The 23629-nt window shown below is 36.8% G+C and overlaps 1 protein-coding gene and 1 pseudogene across 1 annotated transcript; both read left to right on the plus strand.

The window, feature by feature from the left end:
* On the plus strand, window positions 1689–12544 carry LOC109331526 (annotated as a pseudogene).
* Window positions 20635–23540, plus strand: LOC109331727 (tubulin alpha-3 chain). The gene is made up of 4 exons (XM_019566405.1): window positions 20635–20854; window positions 21768–22002; window positions 22178–22548; window positions 22650–23540. Exons 1-4 carry the CDS (start codon window positions 20762–20764, stop codon window positions 23304–23306), a joined length of 1356 nt encoding a protein of 451 aa, XP_019421950.1. The 5' UTR covers window positions 20635–20761; the 3' UTR covers window positions 23307–23540.

Below are 23629 nucleotides of genomic sequence, written 5' to 3' on the forward strand. Positions count from 1 at the left end.
TTAGGTTCCAATCCCTTCTCATTAGAAAAGCTAGAAATAAATCAAATTTAGCCCAATTCGACTTCATAAAGATTAACTAGAGTTGAGTTTGAGTCAAGTTTAATATGAATTATTTTCTCCACAAAGTTGATTGGATTAAAATTTATAAACTTCAAGCTCATATTTAAATACTTCGCCAACTGAAATACTGTTATTAACAAAAAAGACTTTAAATTAGTTTATATAAAAAATTATTTTAATATATATTAATCACATATGTCTAATATATATGCATTGTCAATATATAAATTTATACACAATCAATGCATGATCCACAATTTAGTTATATTTTATCTTAAAAATATTGAATTTATGATTTTCATTCCAAAACTTCAATTTATTATCCTTAAACAATATCTTATAACAATTTCTAGGATGGCCACTTTTCTTTATTTACTCTTTCTTCTTTTGAGCAAAAATTATGTAGCAAACCACTCAAACTAGTCCTATTTGTCAATGTTATTAAAACCGGTTCGGACCGGCCGGTTGGACCGGAGAACCAGTAAACCGGTCCCATAACTGGTACGAAACAAGTGTTGTACCGGCTAAGCATCAAAACCGATGTAAACCGGAGAAAAACCGGTGAACCGTGTCAAAACCGGTGAACCGGCCGGAATTTGATTGAACCGGCTGGTTCATACATTTAATTTTAAAGAACCCCTTTTGGCATTTTCTTCATTCACAGTTTCACTTTCACACGACCAAACCTTCCTTCACCGTGTCATTTCTTCCTTCACCATCAAAGAACCCCGTGTCATTTCTTCATCTCACTTCCACACTCCCTTCCTTCACCATCAAAGTTCTAAGCTTCCTTCTTCTCTTCTCAGGTATTTTATTCTAAGCTTCCTTCTTCTTCTCTTCCTTCCTTCAACATTTCTTCTTAATTTAACTCTTTCGAACATCACTTGTTAACTACTTTGATATCATGTGATTTTATTCTGATTATGTGCTTTTGGTTATACTTTCTTTGCTTAATATTTGTTAAGTTAGGTGTGTAGATATTGCTATCATCTTTTTTCCTTTACGCTTACATTATGTTCGATGGAATGCCAAAGTTAATTATATTGTCATATGTAATTATGTATCCTTGGTGTTAAAGTTTTAAATATATATAATATGTTTTGTAGACTGAGTTATGAACTTGCATCATATGTTTCGAGTTTGTTAAGTAAGACAAGTACTTGTGAATTACTATTTGTATTTGTAATTTAGACTTTGGATTTATTAAAGTTGTTTGTCTATGAGAATTCTTACTTTGACTATAAATATGGATTATAAATTTGAGTATCTACATATTAGATAATTTTTGTTACATGTTTACACTTTACATATATATATATATATATATATATATGTATATAACCAGTACCCTCACCGGTTTGATGACCGGTCCGGTTTTAATAACATTGCTATTTGTTTTTTTAAAGATTAGTGTTAGTATTGAATTGTTATAAATATAAAAAAAAAGATATTGAACAAAATGGACATAAATTAATTCCTGAATATATCTCATTCCACGTCTCCATTTAACCATAATATGATCCATGTCCTAACAAAGTTCCTTCACATGATTGGCATTTGTAACCAAAACAGACCTCACAAAACACATACAAATACACACTTTCATCAACACTTCACTCATTTCTCTCTTCTCTTCACACAAAATGCAACTCCTCTTATTACCCCTCCTCCTCCACTTCCACCACCACCCCACCACTGCACACACCCTCTCCGAATACCACTCCCTCCTCTCTTTCAAATCCACTTCCATCACCTCCGACCCGACCCATTTCCTCTCCTCATGGACCTCAAATACCCCTTACTACACTTGGCCAAGCATAACCTGCGACTCCTCAAACCACCATGTCACCGCCGTAAACCTCACCTCTCTCTCCCTCTCCGGCACCCTTCACCTCCCTTTCCTCTCCACTCTCTCACTCGCCGATAATAAATTCTCAGGCCCAGTTCCTCCCTCTCTCTCATCCCTCACCTTTCTCATACACCTTAACCTCTCCAATAATAACTTTAACTCCACTTTCCCTTCTCAACTATCTAACTTGGAAAATCTTCAAGTTCTCGACTTTTACAACAATAATATGAGTGGCCCACTTCCTGTTTCGATAACCAACATGACCAGTTCAAAGCATTTGCATCTCGGTGGTAATTTCTTCTCCGGTCTGATCTAGCCGGAGTATGGAAATTGGCGAAAAATTGAATATCTTGTTGTCTCCGGCAATGAGCTCGCCGGAACTATACCGTCGGAGATTAGAAAGTTGAAGACATTGAAAGAGATTTATATTGGGTACTTTAATACTTACTCCGGTGGGATACCGCCGGAGATCTGAAACTTGTTGGAGTTGGTTCGTTTTGATGCTGCTTACTGTGGAATCTCTGGTGGATTCCGGCGGAGATAGGGAAGCTTTAGAAACTTGATACGTTGTTTCATCAAGTGAATACGCTTTCTGGGTCTTTAATTTCCGAGCTTGGGAACTTGAAGAACTTGAAATCTATGGATTTGTCGAACAATGCACTTTCTGGTGAGGTTCCAGCGAGTTTTTCGTTGCTAAAGAACTTAACTTTGTTGAACCTGTTCAGGAACAAGCTTCATGGGGCGATACTTGAGTTCATTGGTGAGCTTCCAGATTTGGAAGTGTTGCAGCTTTGGGAGAACAACTTCACTGGGAGCATTCCATGGAGTTTGGGGCAAAATGGGAAACTCACACTTGTTGATCTTTCTTCTAACAAGTTAATGGGGTCACTTCCTCCTGATTTGTGTTTCGAGCACAAGCTTCAGACTTTGATTACTCTTGGGAGTTTCCTTTTTGGTCCTATTCCTGATTCGATTGGAAAGTGTGAATCTTTGACTAGGATTCGTATGGGAGAGAATTTTTTGAATGGTTCTATCCCAAAAAGGCTTTTTGGTCTTCCAAAATTAACCCAAGTTGAGCTTCAAGATAATTTTCTATCAGGGAATTTTCCTGAGTCTGGTTCAATGTCTCCAAATCATGGTCAAATTACCCTTTCTAATAATCAGCTTTATGGGCCTTTGCCACCTACTATTGGTAACTTCACGAGCATGCAAAAGCTTCTTCTTGATGGTAACAAGTTTTCAGGTCCCATTCCTCCTCAGATTGGAAGGTTGCATCAGCTTTCAAAGATAGATTTTAGCCATAACAACTTTTCTGGTCCTATTGCAAAAGAGATTAGTCATTGTAAGCTTTTGACTTTTGTTGATCTTAGCCGAAATGAGCTCTCTGGTGAGATTCCCAATGAGATTAAAAACATGAGGATATTGAATTACTTGAACCTTTCAAGAAACTATTTAGTTGGTGCCATTCCAGGGTCTATTGCTTCCATGCAAAGTTTAACTTCTGTTGATTTTTCATATAATAATCTATCTGGTTTGGTTCCTGGTACTGGTCAATTCAACTATTTTAGCTATACTTCTTTCCTTGGAAACCCTGAACTTTGTGGCTCTTATTTGGGTCATTGCAAGGAAGGGGTTGGCAATGGCCCTCAACAGCCTCATGTTAAAGGACCATTGTCTCCTTCTTTGAAGCTATTGCTTGTTATTGGTCAGCTTGTGTGCTCTGTCGCATTCGCTGTTACAGCGATACTCAAAGCTCGGTCGTTGAAGAAGGCCGATGGTGCTCGGGTGTGGAAATTGATTACATTCCAATGTTTGGATTTCACTACTGATGATGTTTTGGGTTGCTTGAAGGAGGACAACATTATAGGGAAATGAGGTGCAGGTATTGTGTATAAGGGTGCTATGCCGAACAAAGATCTTGTTGCAGTGAAAAGGTTACCAACTATGAGCAGAGGCTCTTCACATGATCATGGTTTCAATGCTGAGATTCAGACTTTGGGACGAATTCGGCACAGGTACATTGTTAGATTGTTGGGTTTCTGCTCAAACCATGAGACAAATCTGTTGGTTTATGAATACATGCCTAATGGAAGTTTAGGTGAAGTTCTTCATGGTAAGAAAGGGGCCATTTGCTTTGGGACACAAGGTATAAAATTGTTGTCGAGGCTGCAAAGGGGCTTTGCTATCTACATCATGATTGTTCGCCACTTATTGTTCATCGTGATGTGAAATCGAACAATATCCTTCTCGATTCCAACTTTGAAGCCCATGTTGTTGATTTTGGGCTTGCTAAATTCCTTCAAGATTCTGGAACATCTGAATGCATGTCTGCTATTGCAGGTTCATATGGATACATAGCTCCAGGTACCATATTCAAATTCAAATATAATTGATGAGTGTTATGTTGAATTTATGTGACTGATTTCCTTTTTCCCAATAATATTCCTGCCTATAATCCTTAGTAATCAGTTTGTCTCTTTTGACTCAACATCATTGGTGTAGGTTTAGAACTGCACATGTTGTGATGCCCTTGAACAATTAATGATGCTAACATGCCATGTGGTTTATCATCACTTTTTTTGTTTTCTATCACACTTATTTCCTCTTGAACTTTCCACTAAATTAACATGTTTTCAATTACTATTATTATGACCTCTTGATTTTTCCGTTAAACTAACATGTTTCTGTTAGGTATCAGTGGTTATAATACACCTAGAAGGGGGGTTGAATAGGTGTCGCGGTTAGAATAGCCGCTTTTTACAACTCAACAATTTATGCTGAATCACCCCTAAGATAATCGATTAAAGAGAGAAGATAATCGATTAATTGAACAATTTTAATCGATTAACAAAAAAAACAGTTTTAATCAATTAACAGAAACAATTATAATCGATTAACAGAAACAGGATAATCGATTAATACAACAATTTTAATCAATTAAACACAAACAGTAAGCTATTACAGAAAATGATTAATTGCAGAACAGTTAACCGATAACGGAACGAATACAGAGCTTACAGATTGTATATCAGAATAACATCTAGTACAGGAAATGAACAGAATGTATCAATTGAATCCAATATACAAATTAATCGATTGAAAACAGTAAAGAGAGAGAGAGAAAACAAATCCTGCAACGCGAATTTTTATCCTGGTTCGTTTGCTGTCCACTGCAAACTACATCCAGGCCTCCCGACTGACTTGGGAGATTTCCTTCACTATAATCGAATCAATGTAATTTACAAACACATTATCCAATTACAACACTTAGCAAATGACAAGAAATCAAAGAAACTATCCAATGGTTTGACTCCCTTCCTACCGATAAAGAAAACGTTTCTTTCGGCGTAGCCCCAGCCAAAGAATCTCTCGTTCTTTCCTTTTCTTACACTCTAAGCTATGAAGAAACACACAATCTCTACTGGTGATACGACACCAAGAGATTCCCTTTACAACAATTTATTCAAGAATTACAAGAGTAAAATTAAGCTATACCTAAGCTCAAATACAACAAGAAGGCTTTACTCTAATGCACATCTAACACAAACTCATGTGAAATGACAAGTATTAGTTATGAAAACAGAAGTTACAGAATCATAAACTTCATGAAAAACGCATCAAAATATGCATGAACATGTGAGGGAAAACATGAGAAATTATAACATGAAATGCACTCAATCCTAAAGCAAGGAATCTCTCATTTCTAAACTCACTAATGCACTTAACAAATAGATGCAACAATTAACACGTAGAATGCTCTAACTCTCTAATAAATGCAACATGCAACTTATGAGATTAATTCTGAAAACGCAGTTTATAAAGAATCAGTCCAGAACCCCAGATAATCGATTAAATGCCTTCTTAATCGATTAACGGGACTAAAAATTATAACTGATTCTGTTTTTCAGTTTTTCAGTTTCAACAACTTAAAAATCAGTTAGGTTAATCGATTAACGTAAACCCTTAATCGATTAACTGCATTACAAAAACGTGTTCCAGTGGCAACCACTTTACACAGCAGTTGGGTTAATCGATTAAAGGTATGGTTAATCGATTAACACTAAATAAAATATGTATTTTCAAATAGAAAACATCAAATATGTTATGCACTTAGATAATACATGTTTGACACTTAGTTTTATGCCTAGAATGCATATATACATGTATTTATGTAATGCATGAACATATTATCAAATGAACATATCTCATGGATGAAATGATTTAAAAGATAAATGCATGTGAGACATGTATTAGGTGCCCTAAGCCTTCGACTCAACTTAAACTAGAATCTAGTCTAAGCCTAGTACCAAATAAAAGACTTAAGCACGTTGAATTGTTGGTTATCTTCAAGCACTTTTAGGCACACGTTGTCCTCATCAAAACCATGACGTTCAAGGAGAGCTTTCCAAAGTGTTCCTCTTGACATGCACACTTTCAGTTTCCTATTACTAATTACTAATATATCCATACTTAAAAGTTAATAGTAGGTAACTCTATGGTATATGCCTTTAAGCTCCTTTGATTCTTGACCATAGCCCCAAACAATAATTAGATTAATCCTGTAGTTATTGGTTAGAGATTTTAGTTATGATTATTGACTAAAGTTTGAGATTTTGATTGCAGAGTATGCCTACACATTGAAAGTTGTTAAGACTGGTATCAATGATAAAAGAAAAGATAAGCTGAAGATAGAAAAGAATTGCCCCTAACCCAGAATCAAGAGATTCTGTTAGGGTTCTAGTTTTATTATTGAAGAAAGAGTAGAATTAGAAGAGAGAATTGAGTGCCTTGGATCCCACGATCCAATCCCTACTTCTGATTCCAAATCAGAGGATACTTTCTAACTACTTCTCTTCACTAACTACCTTTCTACTTATAGAACCATAACTTCCCTTAACTAACTAACAGCCTAAAGGTGGAGAGGAAAGTTTGTTATCATTAAACCAAACTTTCCTTTTCCCTCTAGAGTACACATTTTTAATAACAGGTGGCATCCTAACAGATTGCCCCTATCAAAAGTTGATGAGAAAAGCGATGTGTACAGCTTTGGTGTGGTTCTTTTAGAGCTTGTAACAGGAAGGAAACCAGTTGGAGAATTTGGTGATGGTGTAGACATTGTGCAATGGGTGAGGAAAATGACTGACTCAAACAAGGAAGGAGTTCTAAAAGTTCTTGATCCTAGGCTTCCCTCAATTCCGATCGCATTAGGAGGCAAGGGTTGAGCTTCCTGGTCAGGCTTAATAGCCTTTTTCAGCAAGGAAATGTGGAATACAGGATGGATTTTTGAATAAGCTGGCAGAGGTAGTTTATAGGCCACAGGGCTCAGCTTCTGTATGATCTGGAAGGGGCCATAGTACCTAGGAGCCAATTTAGCATAAGGTCTAGTTGCTAGGGATTTCAACTTGTAAGGCTGTAGTTTTAAGTACACCCATTCATCTTCTTCAAACTCAACTTCTCTTCTATGCTTATTAGCTGCCTGTTTCATCAGGTTTTGAGCCTTAGCCAAGTTCAGCTTTAGTTCCTCTAGAATTCTGTCCCTGGTAGTCAAGAGTTGATTCACCTCCTCTACCTTAGAAGGGACTGTTCCAGCCTTAATCAATACAGGGGGATCCCTGCCATACAGGGCTTTAAAAGGAGACATCCTAGAAGATCCATTATAATTGGTGTTGAACCAAAACTCTGCCCAGTGCAACCAGTCTATCCACTGTTTAGGCTTAGATCCAATAAAGCACCTCAAGGAAGTTTCCAAGCATCTGTTAGTGACCTCTGTTTGACCATCTGTTTGTGGATGGTAGGAGGTGCTGAGCTTAAGTTTTGTACCTGCCAATTTGAAGAGCTCCTTCCAGAAATTGCTAAGAAACAAAGGGTCTCTATCAGAAACTATGGTAGAGGGAAAACCATGTAATCTGACTATCTCCTTGAGGAACAAGGTGGCCACCTCCTTAGCAGAATAGGGATGACCTAAGGCAAAAAAGTGAGCATACTTAGTTAGTCTATCCACTACTACATATATGGTGTCCTTACCTTTAACTTTTGGCAATCCTCCTATGAAATCCATGGAAATATCCATCCAAACTTGCTGAGGAATGGGTAAGGGATGAAGCAGCCCAGAAGGGGATAAGGTAGAATATTTGCACCTCTGGCAGACCTCACAGGCCTCCACAAAGGCCTTAATGTCCCCTTTCATCCCTATCCAAAACAGAAAATTGGAAATTCTTTTGTAAGTTCTAAAATAACCTGAGTGGCCACCCATAGGGGAGGCATGATATTCTACTAAAATTATAGGGATTCTAGGTGAAGCCTTTGATAAAACCAACCTTCCTTTATAGTATAAGATGCCCTGTCTAAGCTCATAATCTGGATGGGAAATAGGGTTGGCCAACAAATCTTGTATTACCTTCTTCCACCTAAGGTCTTGTTGTAATTCTTCTATCCATATGCCCACATCATCATTGGAAATCATTGATATGGCAGAGAACAAAACCTTTCTGGACAGAGCATTTGCTGTAGAGTTTTCTTTGCCTGGCTTGTACAGAATTTCGAAATCCAACCCAATCAATTTGACTGCCAAATTTAAACTGCTCTTCAGAAAACAACCTCTGTTCAGAGAGGAATTTCAGACTTTTCTGGTCTGTCCTTATCACAAAATGCCTCCCTAACAGATAGTGTTTCCATTTCTGGATAGCTTGGACCAAAGCCATTAACTCCCTTTCATTGACTGATTTCTGCTGAGATTTGATGGATAATCCTTGGCTCCAGAATGCCAATGGCCTCCCTTCTTGCATCAACACAGCTCCCAATCCCTTGCTTGAGGCATCGGTCTCAACCACAAATTCCTTGGAAAAATCAGGGAGTGCCAAGGAAGGTAATTGCATCATTGCCTTCTTGAGTTCTTCAAAGGCCACAATGGCCTCTGTTCCCCACTGAAAAGCATCCGTTCTAAGCAGGTTAGTCAAAGGTTTGGCTTTCTTGCCATAGCCTTTAACAAACCTCCTATAATATCATGTCAATCCAAAAAACCTCTCAAGCTCTTGACATTAGTAGGCTTGGGCTAGGAATTGATTGCCACAACCTTGGATTCATCAGCAGCTACTTTTCCTTCAGAAATAATGTGCCCCAAGTACTCTATGCTGAGTTGCCCAAAACTGCACTTCTTGAAGTTGGCTCTGAGGGCATGAGTGACCAAGATTCCTAGGACCAGTTGAAGGTGCTTGCCATGTGTAGCAAAATCTGAGCTATACACTAGAATATCATCAAAGAAAACTAAAGTAAATTTCCTTAAGTAGGGTTTAAGTACCTCATTCATCAAAGCTTGAAATGTAGATGGAGCATTGGTCAAGCCAAATGGCATAACCAAGAACTCATAATGGCCCTCATGAGTTCTAAAAGCTGTTTTGCCCACATCTTCCTCCTTCATTCGAATCTGGTGGTAACCTGATTTTAGATCAAGCTTAGAAAAAACCCTTGCATTCCCCAACTCATCTAGCAATTCCTCAATCAAGGGAATAGGGAATTTGTTAGCCACAGTGATCCTGTTGAGGGCCTTGTAGTCTACACAAAACCTCCAACCCCCATCCTTCTTCTTCACTAATATAATTGGACTAGAGTAAGGACTGATGCTAGGCCTAATGACCCATGCTTCAAGCATCTCAGCTACTAACCTCTCAACCTCTGCTTTCTGATAATAAGGACATCTATAGGGTCTGATGTTAGGAATATTAGACCCTTCCTTCAAATGAATAGCATGATCATGCTATCTTGAAGGGGGTAGGCCATCTGGATCTTGAAACACCTCCTGAAACTGTTGCACCACCTCAGAGATCTCTAGAGGCACCCTCTGAACATTTCTAGTTGGGTCTTCCCCATACTGAACCAGCAACCCCTGTCCCTCTTCCATCAAAACTTGCATGAAGGCCCCTAGTGACAATTCTGCTCTGGACAGAGCAGGGTCTCCTACCAGAGTGACCGCAGAATCCCCTATTGAAACTGACAGCCTCATTCTTCCAAAATCAGCCTTGACTTCCCCCAAACTAGACAACCATTCCAGTCCCAGTGCCAAGTCAACCCCCTTTAGGCCAAACAAATAGAAGTCTTGTTGAACTTCTAGTTTTTGTATGCAAAGTTTAAGCTGTGAGCACTTACCTTGGCACTTAATATGGTGGCCATCTCCTACCTCAACCACATAGGTTTTGGTTTTATCCACTACTAAGTTCATCCTCTACACCAACTCTTGAGAAATGAAGTTGTGTGAAGCCCCACAATCAATCAAGATGACTACAGGGACCTCCTCCAATCTCCCCCCAATCTTCCAGGACCTTACTGAGGATAGACCCTTCATTGAATATAGAGAAAGTTGCAAGAAGGTGAGGGATTCACCCCCTCCCTCTACACTGTCTTCCCCCTCCTCTTCTTCTTCTTCTGCCATTAGGAGCATACTTAATCGTTTGTGTTTACAGATGTGGTCCCTAGAGAAGGTTTCATCACACCTAAAATACAACCCCCTTTCCCTTTTATCTTTCATCTCTGCAGCTGATAGCCTTCTAAATTCACCCTTAATTCGAGAACTATCCCCTTCTTGGAGGGTTCTAAATTCCCCTCCTACACTCCCAACAGAGGATCCTTCCTTCCTGCTACCCCCAGATTGCGTGGGGTCCAAGGTAACAACTTTATTAACTGATCCACCCCTGACACTGATCCACCCCTGAAATACCCCCATGTCCTGGAACTACTTAACAGGGGCCTCTTGTTAACCACCATATTCTTTTGTTCTATTAAGAGGGCCTTCTATATGATTTCAGGCAGAGTACCTAATTCATACACCCTCACCTCTACCCTTATTTCTTCCTTTAATCCATTGATGAATACTCCTCTTACAAACTCTTGGTTGATTTCCCTTAATGTCCCCGTATATTTCTCAAACACCTCTACATAAGCTTTCACCCCTCCTTCCTGCTTTAAGGCCAAAAGTAACTCAAATGGGTTCTAGACCATAGAGGGTTGGAATCTCCTCACTACTGCCAGCTTGAAACCTTCCCATGTGGGCTTTGGGTTGCATCTCTCCCACCATTGGAATCAACTCAGGGCTTTTCCCTCCAGAGCTACCATCGTTGCTTGCATTTTCTCCTCTGTCGTGATACCCCTCATAGTGAAGTACCTCTCCAAGCGTTGGACCCACCCATGCGCATCGTCTCCAACAAAGATAGGTATTTCCAAACGTCTCCACTTTTCACGTTGGCTATGATGAAGCTCAGGCCTTCCACTTTCATCCTCGTGTTCATTATCTCCTTCGATGGAATTGGATTCTGTTCTAATCCCTAATTTCTCTGCTATTGCTCCCATTAAATCCTCTGTTCTCTTCATTCGAGCCTCGTTCAACTCCAATCGAGTATGAACTGCCTCCCTTTCCTGGCCCCATCTATCTCCTTCCTTTGCCATGCTTCTCGTAGAAACCATACGCCACAGGATCAGCAGCATAAAGAACGTGGGATCTCCCACCCCTCAAGCACCAAGAATGGTGCTCTAATACCAGTGTTAAGACTGGTATCAATGATAAAAGAAAAGATAAGCTGAAGATAGAAAAGAATTGCCCCTAACCCAGAATCAAGAGATTCTGTTAGGGTTCTAGTTTTATTATTGAAGAAAGAGTAGAATTACAAGAGAGAATTGAGTGTCTTGGATCCCACGATCCAATCCCTACTTCTGATTTCAAATCAGAGGATACTTTCTAACTACTTCTCTTCACTAACTTACCTTTCTACTTATAGAACCATAACTTCCCTTAACTAACTAACTGCCTAAAGGTGGAGAGGAAAGTTTGTTATCATCAAACCAAACTTTCCTTTTCCCTCTAGAGTACACATTTTTAATAACAGGTGGCATCCTAACAGATTGCCCCTATCAAAAGTTGATGAGAAAAGCGATGTGTACAGCTTTGGTGTGGTTCTTTTAGAGCTTGTAACAGGAAGGAAACCAGTTGGAGAATTTGGTGATGGTGTAGACATTGTGCAATGGGTGAGGAAAATGACTGACTCAAACAAGGAAGGAGTTCTAAAAGTTCTTGATCCTAGGCTTCCCTCAATTCCGATCGAAGAGGTGATGCATGTGTTCTACGTAGTCATGTTGTGTGTTGAAGAACAGGCAGTAGAGAGACCAACTATGCGCGAAGTTGTTCAAATTCTAACCGAGCTTCCAAAGCCACCTGGTTCAAAACAAGGAGACTTGACGATCACCAAATCTTCTTTGACATCATCAAATGGTTCCGAGTCTCCGAACACAGCATCATCTAAGGAACCTAATGATCAAGAACATCCTCCGAAGTCAGCACCACCTGATCTTCTTAGCATTTAAAGTGCTATCTATGTTGAATGTGGGAGTGTTATTGTGTTATTTTATCTTTATTTTCTCCGGTTGCGATATGATAGTTTTTCTACTTGCTTTCTTCAGTTTTACTCATTGGGGTGGGGTTTTCTCTAGCTTTTAAGGTGTTAATGTTTGGTTACTTATTTCTACTTTTCTTTTTAATGGTTTTGTAATTGTACAGTAGGATTGGTGGGAGTATATTTCTTTATCATGAAGTCATTGTCTTCATCATGTTGCACTGTATTTATGGCATGGCTTCTTGCTGTTCTGACCCTACACAAGGGGGTCTAGTCCTGTTTATTTTGGGGTACCCCATGACAGGGAGAGTGAGAGGGACACAATGACACAAACTTGTTGGGTATAATATAAAATAAAAAATGTGTCCATGGTTGATAACATTAAACAAGCCATTGAAGCAATGACTAAATTTCATGGACCATGTTATGAGTGAACTCATTTTATATATTCTTTTTTTGCAGTTCACGCTAAAACACAAGAAAGGAACTCATTGACATTGTCTTGTTTTCCATTGAAAATATAGCAACCTTTTTCCTACTATGTAGATTAAAAAAATGATAGCAACTTTACTATGAATACATAGTTTCTTATCTTAGCGTCAACTAGCCATAACTGTGGTTGATTTTAGTCAATAGTCGTTGATTTTTGGACTAAAATTAATAAATAAAGTTTAGATGGACGTAAAATAATATTGTATTTTTACATGACATCTACAAGGATTAAAAAGATATCTAAGTCTTATGAGTAAACTTATTCTACTTATTTATATTCTAACATATACATCTATGTTCTACTCTTATATGTAGTATTTTATAATCATATATCACAATCATTTAATTCCTACATATGTTAATGGTATTATCGGTCCAATAGGGTTAAAAGTTAGAAGAGAATTTACATTGGTGTTATGTGAGGTTGGTGCACCAATATAAGTAGTGACATAGTTTTATGAGAGAGCATGTTAATCCCCATCTCCTAAAGGTAAAAAAATGACAAAATTCCACTGCACTGTTTGGTTGGTGTGGTTGCAGAAAGAAATGATAATCTATTTTAGAAATAAATAAACAAAAAGAAGAAAAAGGTGCTCGATTATTATATATGGCTTTGATTGATTGTGAAACCAAAACGACATTGCATGCAGACACATTGATTTTGCTTGCTACGACCACATGATGGGATGTGATGGTATGCAATTGAGTGGAACAATTGGGCACTAGCTGAGGAAAAGGGCAAGGGTGTGTTCCAATGATAGGTTCTTTAATTAATGAATTAATTATTTACATCTAACAAGCTTTGAACATTAATGGTGTGCAGAAAAAATTCCATTTGTAAACAATATTATTTGGATTTAATATATATATATATATATATATATATATATATTGTGTAAGTATCATTTATAATTTATATATGAAATATTAATTATCTTTTATTTATATATTAATTATTATTGACTCTAAAATAAAAATCAATAATAAATAATGTATTATCAATGTAAAAAAAATTACACTAAATAATACATAGATATTAAATTCATTATTTTGTTATAAGTTTTATTCTATTTTTAACTTGATACAACTTGAGATATAAAAAGTGTGTAATCAAAATTGTTCCTACCCTATTTTATTCACTCCTCTCATCTTCCCCTCCCCTTTCTCTTTAGACCAAATCTTTACCCCTAAATTTCTCATGTTAAGAGTGGATATGGCAAATATTACATATTTATGATTCCTAACCTAAAATTAGAGAAGGTATGAAAGGATATGGCAATACTGTAGTACTTACTAAATACTATTTTAACTCACATCTTCAATTGTTAGAACAAGGATAATCGATTACTTTATATGCTTAAAAATATATATGTATGTACAAACAATCACACAATGAAAATCAAAGGTAAAAGGTTGAAAGAACAAAAGGTGATTTGATACCAAGACGATGACAAACAACTTTACTCAAAAATCTATTAAAAGATGGAGAAGTAGTGGTTCATTTCAAATTTTGTACAAAGGTTTTCTATTTACTTGGACATATTTTGTTGTCCATATAGTATCATATCACCGACCTCTACTCTCCCTTTATTTTAAGTTTGAAATTATCTTTTACTTTTACTGTTTTTCTTCTGTCCTATGTTTCCTTTGAGGTTCATAGATTGAAAGACAACATTTTGTCTATTAGTAAAAACTCCGAAAAGACCATGGATTGGCATTTCGTATCTTCTTTATTTCGAGTAGCTGCCCAAGTCTACATAATATTATGTTCCTCAATTTCAACTATTCCGGTCAGCAAAACGGACTATCTTGCCCATACTATTCATGTCCACACAAATGTATTCTTAAAATCAGTAAGGGTTAATTTACAAATTAGTTAGTTCGCATCCATGCAAATTGATTATTAGCCGTTGGATTAAAATGTGTAATCGATTATCATTTTGACATATATTAGAAGTCGTTATGTCATTGTATGACTTTTATTAGAAGTCGTTGACTCCTTTAACGACTTCTGTTCTTGATGGTGTTTTATCCATAAGTCATGTAGCCCTTTTTATAACTTTTGGGTGTAATTTTTTTCAATGTGTAAAAGTCATGTAACCCTTTCACGATTTTACGACTTTTGGGTGTATTTTTTCACTGTTTAGAAGTCATGTAGTCCTTTCACGACTTCTAAGTGTAATTCGAGTAGCCCTTTCATACACCACTTTTTTTAACACATAAGTCATGCCACTATTAGATGACTTCTATATTCACAACTACTATCCAATTATTGGTTGAAAATTAATGGCAGATATTTGTAGTTTGCAAGTTGAATCAGTATCCTATATCCCCAAAATCTCCTGTCATCATGTCCCAAACCAATAATATTGCACTAAATAGCATAAAAAATATATTTTTTTCAAGTATGTGACAACTTTTCATTGGACTGAAACACGATGAAACACAAAATGTAGGACATTTGATCCCCATTCTTGCAGCTAGCCTTAGCCCTTAAACTCGGATGAATATACACATGCTAGTATATGAAAAAATATGAAATATTGTGTCATGTTCTGATGTGAGCCAAGATGCGGTGACCCAACTTTCATGGGTTAAGTCCTTAAAATGGCTTAAGTTGACCAGGAGCAGGGCCATATGGCCTAGACAGATGCACCATGATGTTGGACAGGAGCACCAGGGCGTTGACCATATGCACCAGAGCGCTCGGCGTGGGACAAATCCAGACCGAGGCACTAAGCCAAGTCTGGCTGAGGCACAGGGAGCAGACCTGATCAAGGCTATGGGCGCATGGAACTAGACGTTGGGCACATGACCAGGCTTGACCGAGACATGACGCACCAGGTTGGACGTGGGTGGGGCACACAGGCCAGTTGGGTGTGGCCAAGCACTGAGCCAGGCGCTGGGCGCACAATATGGCCAGCTAGGCATGGCAACTTTGGCCCAGCCATAAGTTGGCCAAATTTTGGTCCAATGAGTCACGTGGGACCCATGAGCAATTTTTCACACCATTTCCGCGGGGAATTTGATTATCTTCAACATATTTTAATTATTTTAATTTCAATAAATTGCCTTGTAATTCACGAGTAAAAATGTCATTAAAGTGTAACCATCATAATTAAATGATGGAGGAAATGTGGTTGTTTATGTGTGATGAAGAGCTAGCCGTGGGGTTCATTTTCCCTACATGACTAGGTCGTGGAAAAGAACTTATGGTGAGTTAAGCCATGTTCTAGCCGTTGGCACTTGTTCTACACATTATAACCGTGGGAAATTACTCAAGCTTGGTATCCAATGTTAGTCATCACTCATACTGGTCGTTGGGAGCTTTATGATGAGTTATGTCACACTTTAATCATGCACTTAAAAGCTTCACACTTGGACCAACCATGCATTATGGGTATTAATTCATCATGAAGACTCATTAGTCCATATCTAGAAGCTGGCTCGTGTGGATTTCTTCCATGAATGGCATCCAAAGCTAACCAACATTAATGTTAGTTGTAAAAGCTCTTTATGGGAGAATAATGTCATGTCTTAGCCGTTGGGCACCCACTATGCTCATGGAACCGTGAAGATTCTTGCAAATGGAATTCCATGCTAAACTCACATTCATATTAGGCGTGGAAGACTTGATGAAGAATTAATTCATGAATTTAGCATGTGATCAAAAGAGAAGTCAACCTAGCCGTGAAGCATCAAAGGAATCCAAGACTCATCAAAACACCATCAATTCACTCAAAACCATGGAGAGCATGGTGGAACAACAATTGACATCATATGTTATTTATTATTTGTCTTTAAATGTAATAATGTAGGCAAATTAAACATGTGATGAATATAGTTCATAACCATGACTGTGAAACACATGTATAAGGTCTTGTTAGTGTGTAGGTTCTTAGTCAATAAACATCCTATGTTGGATTGCCATAAAGTAGTGTTTTAGGAGTCTTAAATAGGCAAGTTATTAGGCTTTATTTCCATTGTAATTCCGTGGAGGCAAAGCAAGCCAAACCACTACATATATATGTGTGGAACTACGGAATAAAAAATTTGAAAGTTGAATTGGAATTGTTTTCCTCTTTAGTTAAGCATAGCCTCCTAAAATCATTCTTGGTGGAACCGAGAATTATCAATTTTATCAAGGATCATTCCTTGTGGCGATTATCACTTGGCTTATCAAACAATTGAATTGTTTGTGGCGCCATCACCTTTCAATCTCCTCCATTTCTTTTATCATATCAAATACATTTCTGTTGCCCAAATAAAATTGGCCTAAACAACATTTGGCTCGGCCAAAACCATTTCTGACCCATCCAGACTCGGTTAGACCAAGCCAGACTTGGCCAGGATCACACAGACTCGACCAGAGTCAGCAGAACAGGCCAAGATCAGTCAGACTCGGTCAGAATCAGCAAACCAGGCCAGACTCAACCAGATAGGGCCAGAAATACCTAGGCACGTTCATAACAGCCAGCCTAGGCCAGGACTGAATCTTGACTCGGTCAAACAACACCAACCCACAAATTGGCTCGGTCCAAGAGCAATTTGTCCAGCCAACTTTTGTCTGCAATTTGTCTCGGCCAAAATAAAGCTAGCCTAGGCCACGGTTCAAGCCATCTCGGCCAAATGTGATACACCATTCAAGAATGATCACAACAATGAGCCTTTTATCCAAGAGGTTCACATCATGTTCATCTTAGGTAAAAGAGATGGTAAGCTTTGGGCTACTCATTATACTAAAATAAATAAAAAAAATTGGAATAAACAAGAAAGCCTTTGTTGCTACTGTCCATATCAAGAAATCATTGTTGTTAATGTATACAAGTGAATGGCCAAAAACAAAGAAAGCGTTTGTTGGTTATATGAGAACCAAACACAGCAGCCCTAAACAATCTAGTTAGCCAAGCGTTTATTGGTTATATGTGTCTGCTAGGAACAGTGATGTATGAATTTACATGTTGCATTTATAATCCTTGATTGACTTAATCTAAAAATAGACAACTTCATTATTGTGGTTGTATTGGAAATTTTATTGAGTTTGTTGGAACGAACTCCAGCCATTAGGGAGTTCCATTATTACCAGTGTATGAGAATAATAGAGAGTCATAAGTGAAATATTATGTCTTGAACCAAAACCTCAAGACATTAGTTTCATAATATTTTTTACTTATAAACTTTTTCGTTCATCCTCGTATATCCACTACGAGACTTCACACTTAAATAGACCCAATATAATTTATTAACTTGGCCTAAGGAATTATATGAGTTTTTCATATAAAAATAATTGAGAAAACAACTCAAGAAAATTAAGCATTCAACAAACCAAATTGGTTTCCTAATAAAATTTATAATATTGTTTTAACCCACAAAGTATTTGTTGATTTTGCTAATACAGAAAGAAGTTTAATGACAATGAGCCCATCACCTAAATACTTGCTTAAATTATTGCAAATTCTCAGAATCAATTCTTGTAACAATACTCACCGTTTAATTACTTGAATGGTTTAATACATTTCTTATGGATGTGTCAGTTACGTCTATTAAATATCTTCATTTGCGGTTTGAAACCGCGCTACCTCAAGTCAATGTTGATGTTTCTTTTATAGTATTGTAGTGTAGTGTTGAATTGCCCTTAGCTCTTTGCTTAAAAGAAGAAAAAAACAACGAGGTGGATTAGTTTAGATATTTTCTCCCTATACAATTGGAGTAACATTAACATTCGAATTTATGTTGTAAACCAAACTTCATAACTGTAGGTACCTGCAATAAAAGCAATTGATACAGGATGAAAACAGTGGCTAGCCAGCAACCCCTTCTCTTCCAGATTACATCTCCAATCTCATATGTATACTACTTAATGTATCATTCATTTTTATTGATCAGAAAATATAAAATTAATATATATTTAATTCATGTTTTAGTTTTTTAAACAATAAAAAACAAGAGGTACATAGAATGGTACATATCTTATAATTGTAAATATAACTCCCTATGAATTCAGAGATTCTGAATATGTCTCCTTGGTGATACTTTTCCTTTAGATCATTTCATATTTCCTTTGCACTGTCCATCCATAGTACACTCTGCACTATGGATGGTTAAATGGATTGAGTGATCCATGACACTACAAGGTTATTGCATCTATTCCAAATTGCATATATTTAATCATGAGGATGAGGCTTTGGCAGAGATCCATCTACGAATACAATTTTATTTTTGGATTCTAAAGCCATGGTCATAGCTCTTGACCATGGGTGATAATTTTCACCCCTTAACATGGTCGAAACGAGTACATCGCCGAAGTTTTTATTGGGAGACAGGTAATAAGGGCTTGTAGGATCAAGAACATGGTTCATGAGTTGATTGGTCATCTCAGTAAAAGATGCAATGAGCAACATAAGATTAAAGAGAAAATAAAATAGAAAGCACAAGTAAAGGAAATGAAAGAAAAGTAAACTAACAACAATGGCGCAGCAGAGACACCCTCTCTAGGATGCTCTAATACCATGTGAAGATTGCAAATCCATGACTAAAAGAAAGCAGAAGTAAACCGCAATTGATTGAATGTACAAGAAAACTATCTTGCCAAACGAAGAGATCAAGAACAAAGACTTGAATGAAAGACTATGAAAATGTACTTTTCTTTATTGATCTTGATGATTAATACAAAGGCATAAATCTATATTATATAACACTAGGAGCTGAAAAAAGAAACTTTAACCAAAAAAACGGTTAACAGAATTTTGAAAGTAGACCAAAAAGGAAAGTCTGGAAAAACATAAACTTTAGCTTGATTTCTCTTTGGGCTTGAGAGTTGGGCTTGTGGAATCATTGTTATATTCAACAACAAGTAAAGAGTAAAGAGCAACTGAAAAGTGCTGCATTGTTGAGGCCCTTTGACTTAAAATTCCGTTAAATGCTAACTTTATTTAAATTCTAGCAACACAATATTTTTCATCATTTCTTAATTGAATGGGAGCACATGTATTGCACATATGTCATTTCATATGTTATAAGCTATGATTGGTTAGAAAAATATTTAATAATTAAATGTTTAAGTTGAATACATTTTTTAACCAATCATATTTTATGACACATGAAATAATACACATTATGAAACATAACTTATTTGAATTGAGTTAGGATCAATGGAGAGGCAAATGCTTAAAAATCTAAGGGAAACACAACTTCTAATGAATATTTATACATTTGATTACAATGAAATTATACTTTTATTATTAAAAATAAAGAGAAAAAACATACATTTATCTCTGCATTAATATAAATGATGCTAATTCATTTGAATTCAGATCCTCTCCGATGTATGAGAGTCAGTATATTACAAAAATGATGACATATGAGTTAAATCAATTTTAAATTACTTTTAAATAAAATTTCAGAAATGATCCAATCCATATTTATATTGTGGAACTCTCCCGATAATAAAAATATATAAAATCTTCCTATTTTCACCACCTACCTTATTTTTAAAAATCATACTTTATAGATGAAGAAGAGATAGATAATGGAGAAAGGAGAGAATAATTAAAAAGTTACCAAAATATTTAATTTCCGGTTTAAAACTTAGTTTTCAAAAACTTAAAATGAACACCAACAAGAATTTAGTATATTGTGAAAAAATCAAACATTACCATTTTAAAGAAATAAGCACTAAATTGATATCATAGAATGAACTTAAAACCTAAAAATTTAGATAGATCAACAACAAAATGTATTTACCCTGAAATTTAAAGGGTAAAGTATAGGTTCAGCAGTGGCATAATAATCATCTAATAACGGAAACTGAAGTTAAACTCTGACTCCTATAAATAGAAATCGAAGCGGATCCAACGTTCTTTTCTTATCATAACAGAATAACCGGAAAGGCGTCTTAATAAACGTCCTTCTTCATTTTCATTCTCTTCCTTTCATCTCTTCATTATATCTTATTCTTCATCAATCTCCAATATCAACAACAAAAATGAGAGAATGCATTTCAATTCACATTGGTCAAGCCGGTATTCAAGTCGGAAATGCTTGTTGGGAACTTTACTGTCTCGAGCATGGTATTCAGGTCTCAATCTTTTTTCCTTTTCTTCACAAATTTTAATCTGCATTTGTTTTTTTTTTTTTGTGTGTGTTATTAAATGAATGGTTACCATTTATGTTGTAAAATTTGTTTATGACAACTAAACTATGATGTTTTATTGTTCTTTGTTTTACAGATCTACTTGTGTCTTATGTTTTATGGTTAATTTTGCAGTTATTTATGTCTTGATCAAGTGATTTGATAATTGTTGTAAATAAGTATGATCATTAGAAGCTGTCAATCCAGTGTAACTTTGTTTTGAGAAAAGAGTAGTTTTTTTCATTCAATTAACAGGAATAATTTTGTGATTATGGATTAGTTTGTTTAAGATTACAAAATATGTGATTTTTGGACTATGTTGTAAATTTGACTAAGTGTAAAATATAATTTATTTGTGTTTGATTTAAATCAAAATAGTAATTTTTTATTTTAAAATCTATTCATGTTAATCAAAAGCTACTCAGAGTAAATTCTTTTATTTTGATATCCGAGTGTTGAAAACATCTTATCCAAACAAAGGTTAATAAATATGTGACTATAAACAAAGTGATTTTATGGAGAAATAATCTTAAATGAACACTCTATGTCATGTTCAAATCTAATTGTGTTTTGTACTATGAAGCACAGACGCTTCAAATTGTGTGGGATCCATATGGAATAATTCACTAACACTTTTGGATACTCTTAACTCTATTTTTTTTATAGATTTGGTCCTATTGTGCCTTATAAATTTTAAAACTTCTGGTATCTCCAAGTCTGTATCCTATTGTAAATGTGTGTAATGTAGTATCACTGGTTCCTTTAATCCAGTTAAATGCTCTTCAAATGCCTATTTGGTTTCCTGTTTTTGTTAGACTTCATTTGGACCTACTCTGTTTTTTCCCTTGTGTTCTTTCAGCCTGATGGCCAGATGCCCAGTGACAAGACTGTGGGTGGAGGCGATGATGCTTTCAACACATTCTTCAGCGAAACCGGATCTGGAAAGCATGTACCTCGTGCAATTTTTGTAGATCTTGAGCCCACTGTCATTGATGAAGTGAGGACTGGGACATACCGCCAACTATTCCATCCTGAGCAGCTCATTAGCGGAAAAGAAGATGCAGCAAACAATTTCGCTCGCGGCCACTATACTAGTAATGCATTTGTTTTACCCCTTTTAAGTTCCTGTTTGATTTGGTTTTGAATGATTTTGTAAAAACAGTAACAATTTTATTATAAGCTGTTTTGAATGCTAAATTAGCTAATCTAAATGCACATTAAGTGTTACTCCTTTGAGTATCAGATTCTAATAATGGCCTTTCAATTCAGTTGGGAAAGAGATAGTTGATCTTTGCTTAGACCGCATCAGAAAGCTTGCAGATAACTGCACTGGCCTCCAAGGCTTTCTGGTTTTCAATGCTGTTGGTGGAGGCACTGGCTCAGGTCTTGGTTCACTTTTGCTTGAACGGCTTTCGGTGGACTATGGCAAGAAGTCTAAGCTTGGTTTCACTGTCTATCCTTCACCACAAGTTTCAACCTCTGTTGTTGAGCCTTACAACAGTGTCCTCTCCACTCATTCCCTTCTGGAGCACACTGATGTTGCTGTTTTGCTTGACAATGAAGCCATATATGATATTTGCAGGCGCTCCCTTGACATTGAGCGACCAACCTACACTAACCTTAATCGCCTAGTTTCTCAGGTATGTTATTGTGAATAACATATTTGAAAAAAACATGTTTATTATCTTATCATTTCATTACAGGAGATCATGCCTGTTTAACTTTCTCTCGGTACGCTCAGGTTATATCGTCACTCACTGCATCCCTTAGGTTTGATGGTGCCTTGAATGTTGATGTTACTGAGTTCCAGACTAACCTGGTGCCATACCCCAGGATTCATTTTATGCTTTCATCTTATGCTCCAGTGATTTCAGCTGTAAAGGCATACCATGAGCAGCTATCAGTTTCTGAAATCACGAACAGCGCATTCGAGCCATCATCTATGATGGCCAAGTGTGATCCTCGCCATGGAAAATATATGGCTTGCTGTCTGATGTACAGAGGTGATGTGGTGCCTAAAGATGTAAATGCTGCTGTGGGAACAATTAAGACCAAGCGCACTATCCAATTTGTGGATTGGTGCCCTACTGGATTCAAGTGTGGAATCAATTATCAGCCTCCAACTGTAGTTCCTGGAGGTGACCTTGCCAAGGTGCAGAGGGCTGTGTGCATGATCTCTAACTCCACCAGTGTTGCTGAGGTTTTCTCACGCATTGACCACAAATTTGACCTTATGTATGCTAAGAGGGCATTTGTGCACTGGTATGTTGGTGAAGGCATGGAAGAGGGTGAGTTCTCTGAGGCTCGCGAAGATCTTGCTGCCCTGGAGAAGGATTATGAGGAAGTTGGTGCAGAGGCCACCGAGGGCGAAGAAGGCGATGAGGGAGACGAATATTGAAAACAAGAAATTTGGACCTTCAGTCTGTTACCTTGTTTGTTCCATGTTATTTCTCTTTCTGTGCTGTCTTTGTATGATTTCATTGATTTCCCATTCTGTGGGTCTTGCCTTGTTCCAGTACTAAATAATTTCAATGATAAGATTGTGGCTTTTTACTTAAGTTGGGTGATCTATGTTATGTAACTTCTATTATGAATGTTTATCAGGAATCAGTTTGGCATAATATTTTGTGCAGCTTAAAATGGGTAAAGATTTGGAAATGAATTCTTCAAATATCATTTCTTAATTGTGTCCAAGTATTTGCGTTGAAATGGTTCTGGAAC

Source organism: Lupinus angustifolius, chromosome LG17, assembly GCF_001865875.1.
Source record: "Lupinus angustifolius cultivar Tanjil chromosome LG17, LupAngTanjil_v1.0, whole genome shotgun sequence".
NCBI classification, from domain to species: domain Eukaryota; kingdom Viridiplantae; phylum Streptophyta; class Magnoliopsida; order Fabales; family Fabaceae; genus Lupinus; species Lupinus angustifolius.

Coding starts and splice junctions, on each gene's coding strand:
- LOC109331727 (XM_019566405.1), top strand. CDS start 20,762: ATGAGAGAATGCATTTCAATTCACATTGGTCAAGCCGGTATTCAAGTC. Junction 20,855..21,767: donor GTCTCGAGCATGGTATTCAG/GTCTCAATCTTT, acceptor GTGTTCTTTCAG/CCTGATGGCCAGATGCCCAG. Junction 22,549..22,649: donor TTAATCGCCTAGTTTCTCAG/GTATGTTATTGT, acceptor CGGTACGCTCAG/GTTATATCGTCACTCACTGC.